This window comes from Nannochloropsis gaditana, assembly GCF_000240725.1.
Source record: "Nannochloropsis gaditana CCMP526 unplaced genomic scaffold scaffold640, whole genome shotgun sequence".
In the NCBI taxonomy this organism is placed as follows: domain Eukaryota; class Eustigmatophyceae; order Eustigmatales; family Monodopsidaceae; genus Microchloropsis; species Microchloropsis gaditana.
The window spans coordinates 9,347-13,757 of record NW_005803313.1 but is presented as its reverse complement, the minus strand read 5'-3'; the positions used below and the strand labels follow the sequence as shown (position 1 = coordinate 13,757).

The window sequence follows — 4,411 nt, the reverse complement described above, 5'->3', positions numbered from 1 at the left end:
ACCTCGCACCCCCCCACGGCCCCCCCCGTAGCTTCCTCGTCCCCCTCTCGAGGCGCCGCCCCGCCCTCCTGCCGCCGGGCGGGCTTGCTGCTGCTGTTGTCGCTGGGGGGGAGCCGACTTTGTCAAGGGTTGTTGCTGCTGCGACGGTTGCTGTGTCGGCGCCGGAGTCGATGACGGCACGTCCTTGGCGGGACTTGGGGCAGGGGCCGGAGCGGAGGCTGCTTCATGCACGTGCAAATCTTTGATATCCGAAGCCTCGAACAGGATGTAATCGTACACTTTATCGTCGGGGAGGTATTCTTGTCCTGCGCCCGTGCGGCCTTCAGTTCCGAAGCACTTCACGGACTGAAGCGTCACGCTGGATTTTTCTTGGTCAATTGCGTACAGGACACCTTCGTACCGAATATCCTTGTTCGAAACAAGGCTGATAACGGAGCCAATAAGCTTGCCTGGAGTTCCCATAGTTGTCCAAACTTGGAACCACAGAAGGCGTCTTCACTGAGGGGAAAAGAAGAAAAGAGACGTCGAAAAGAAGTAGCCAATCGGGGGAGCCCCAAAATTGGCAGGGGTTCTCGACCTCGACGTGTTCGATGACGAGGCTGCACGTCTGGCTCCACTCAAGGGATGTGCCTGTGTGCAGGTACAACGGGGAGAATAGAGAAATGTAAGATATGAAGGTATCCTCCTCCGCTCTCTGAAGCGTGTCTTCTGCCCCTTTCTTCCCCGTCTCAAGCCAAAGAAAACACCAGAAATGCCTGCCCCACGCCCCCCCTCCTCCCCACCCATGGCACCACGCTCGCCACGGCACGCGAGCAGCGTCCAACAAATATTGTCCCCGGGGCCACGCCCCGGTAGGCGGGCGCGGTGAAATGTGACTGCCATGTGTACGGGTGGTTTGCCGACGGCATAGCAGGCCCCTAGCGCCCACAAAAGAAGCGTGGGAATTTCAAAATTTTGACCCCCCCGGGCAAGCGACACAATGGCAACCGGGAAGTCGATTTTTTTTCAGTGTGCTGGATGGCACCGATACTTCCACCCGTTGTTTGTGCGTGTTCGGTGGGGGATGGGGTTTTGTTGGATCTGCAGGATGTGTTTCGTGACTTACCCTCCACTGCCACGGCGAAGAAGCGATGCGGACAGCTTACGTCGGAAAATGATGGGGGCCACCAGGAGGCATCCAAGGAAAACAGTACACTGGGCTAGGACGTGCTACATTCTCACCTTTATTTTCCCTCTTATGCCCACATATAGGCGTGTTTGGCGTGGTGGCGTGGTGAGCTAGGCAGCGTCGAGACGCCGTACGCCTCAGAAATCACGCGGGAAGGGAGAGAGGTGCTCCGACGCGCGTCGTGTTACGTCGAAACCTTGTGCTTCGCACGGGCCGCGCGTCTCAGTTCGGTTTCCATCGAAAGAGCGGCATAGCCAGCAACAGCAAGACTGCAATTATTGCGTGATCGTTGCAGGGCAGGCATTCTTTGCGACCCGTTATTTGTGCCGGGCTCCACAAGATCCTGTTTTCCGCCATCGAAGGTCGTCAGCGGCTAAATAATTTTGCACGCAAACGACTCCATTTAAGAGCACTCCTCTGTCGAAACCGGTTGACGCGGACACCCTCAGCCGCCGACACCGCACTGTAAGCCTCACATAAGTGGGAGGGCTTCCGCAAACCTCAAGTCTCGTCCTCCACCCTAGATGGATGAGCACAGTGTCGGCGCGCTTTTCTCGGCCGCCAAGCAAGGACGTGTCGAAGAGCTGGCCTCCCTGCTGGACGAACATCCAGAGCTGGTCCATGCACGGAGCGATCCAGCCCACCACCACACCCTTCTTATCCTCGCCGCGTGGCACGGCCGTACGTCAGTTGCTGCGTTATTGCTGGACAGGGGGGCGGACCCAAACGCGGTCAATTTGGAAGGGCGGACGCCGCTCTGGTTTTCCTGCTGCGGGGGTCATGTGGAAACGGCCGCTTTGCTTCTCTCACGCGGCGCCAAGCCCAGTGTGCGCAAGGAGGGGGGCTCAACCTCCCTCATGGCGGCCGCGTGGACAGGACACCTACCCGTGGCCCGCCTCATCCTTGACCATGCCGCCCGCGGTTCGGAAGGGGACGGCGTTCCCGTAGCACCGCACGACGAAGTCCGGCGTTTGTTGGACGAGCAGAACAAGGACGGATGCTCGGGTCTTTGGTTCGCGGCTGGCCATGGGCGGGCGTCGATGGTCCGTCTGTTGTTGAGTCGTGGAGCGGATTTCCTCCAGGCGGATTGCGACGGGTACACCGCCTTGCACGTGGCACGTCTCCGAGGCTACGACGACTGTGCCCTACTCTTGGAGGAGACGGAGCGGGCCTACTGGCTTTACCAAGCGCGTCGGCTGTTTGACGACACGGCGACCCTCGCCAGCCTCCCCCGGGCAGGGACGCGTGCGTGCTTCCAGCGGCGCCGTCAACAATTGACGCCGAATTATCTTCGGATCCGGGCAGAACTGGGGGAGAAATTCCCGTCCCCGCGGGTCTTGAACCAGGAGGTGAAGGGCGAGCTTGGATCGGAGCATAGGGAGGAAGCGCATGGATACAGGTGTCCTTCTCCTTTTTCTCCGGCCGAGGAACTCTCGGAAGCGGGGTTGGAAGGTGCAAGCTGCGACTGCAAGCACCTGGATGGTCGCAGGAGCAGCGCCCGGAAGAGGATGCGTGAGGATCCTCACGCGGCTGTTTCCCGTGACAATGCCGTTTCCCCTCCCTGTCCGTCTTCCACCAATCCCTGCTTCGTTGCCGCCACCTCCTCCTCTTCCTTCTCCTCTTCCTCCTCCTCCGTATCAAGCGCGGGCGAGGAGGATCAAGAGGCGTTCGTACGTGGGGGAGGGATGGATCCGGGTCGGGCCGGCACTCGGACACGGGGCAGCAAGAGGAAACGGTCGAATTGCCATCCTTTCGCCTTGGCCCACTCCTCCACGTCTTCCTCGGACCCGTCCTGCATGGAGGCCGCAGGGGCGGCCACCCCCACAGCCACGAAATCCACCCCCACGTCCCTTGCAGAGGCGGCCGCAAAGGCGGCGGCAGCGGAGGAGCGTCAGGAAGTGCTGCAGTATGTGGTCCAGGACCTCAAGAGTGAGCTCTTTGTCGAGCTGGTGGGTTTCATTACCGCGGCGGCCCCGCAGCAACCATGACGCCGATGGCTTGGTTGAGGGGGGCTGATGGATGTTGAAAATTTAGTTGAAGTGCACATGGATGATGGAAAGGGGGACGCGAATTCGGGCAGGCCGAGAGAATGGAAGGGGAGATGTAAGGGGAGCGAAAGCAGCAATAGAAAGATTCTAGGCTCCACAGTGTCACATAAAGCCTTGATGGTATTTGAACATTTAGGAGGGATAAGGATGAGGAAACTGACGACCAGGGGGCAGCCGTCGTGCCCCTCGCCATACACGTTCGATCCACTGCGCGGTATGGGGTCGAGGGTGGCGGCCGGGCCATGGGTTGTTGTAGGCGGAGTATCGAGCCCTGGCTCCCCCCCCGCGGAAAAACACCAGCGTGTAGCTGCTCTTAGCGCACACCTCAAAAGAATATTGTCAGCAAAGACGGACAGGTCGGAGGAAAAGCGAGGGAGCGAGGACACATGACCGCGTTTGCTCAACGAAAATAAGCAAGGGAGTAGGAAAGGAAGCTGCTCAGAGATAGGAGAGGCCTTGGCCTTATCAGTAGGACATGTATCGGTGCTACATTTGAAAGAGAAGAACAGCGCACCATGCGATCTCCGCTTTGCGCACGCGCCATTGCTTTGTCCATGCTTCGTTCGTCATCGATGCGTCTCCCCGTGGTGGCCCTTCTAAGGAAACATGTTCCCGTTAAGAAAGCAAACAACGTGCAGCACGACCGATACGATCCGAAGCCCTCATCAAAGTTTTTTTCTTTCAAGTCAACCCGACGGCTAGATGCCACCTAGTGGCCCCATCTCACTTCCCGTTCCACTCTCATCTTATGCACGCAGCCGTCCTCCACAACCTCTCTATCGACTTCTCTTCCCCCTCAGGCCCCACGGGCTCAGGGTGACCAGCTCCTCCGCGGCTGTGGGGTGCAAGGCGACGCAGGCGTCGAAATCTGCCTTGGTAGCCCCCATTTTGACGGCCACGGCAAAGCCCTGTAGCATCTCGTCCGCACCCATCCCGATCACATGAAGGCCCACTACCCGCTCCTCCTCCCCCACGCACACCATCTTCATCGCGGTCTTGGGTTTCTCCTCCGGGGCCAGGCGCCAGGGGCCGTAGAAGAGGTTCACAAACTTGCTGCTGTATACCCGCACGTTTCCTTCCCCGTACTCCTCCTTGGCCTGCGCCTCCGTCAGGCCCACGGTACCGATGGGCGGGTGCGAGAAGACCACCGTGGGCACATCGTCGTAGTCCGCCTTCGCCTCAGGGAGGGAACCGA

The 4,411-nt window shown here is 59.6% G+C and overlaps 2 protein-coding genes across 2 annotated transcripts; one reads left to right on the top strand and one right to left on the bottom strand.

Annotated features, from left to right (window-relative positions):
- Positions 1–120: 120 nt before the first annotated feature.
- On the bottom strand, positions 121–462 carry NGA_0450300 (uncharacterized protein; the record flags this gene model as incomplete). Its single annotated transcript, XM_005854050.1, has 1 exon — positions 121–462. A coding segment is annotated over one exon (342 nt), but the record flags the coding sequence as incomplete, so codon positions are not given.
- A 1,230-nt stretch (positions 463–1,692) lies between these two features.
- Positions 1,693–3,156, top strand: NGA_0450501 (ankyrin; the record flags this gene model as incomplete). Its single annotated transcript, XM_005854052.1, has 1 exon — positions 1,693–3,156. One exon carries the CDS (start codon positions 1,693–1,695, stop codon positions 3,154–3,156), a length of 1,464 nt encoding a protein of 487 aa, XP_005854114.1.
- Positions 3,157–4,411: the final 1,255 nt, after the last annotated feature.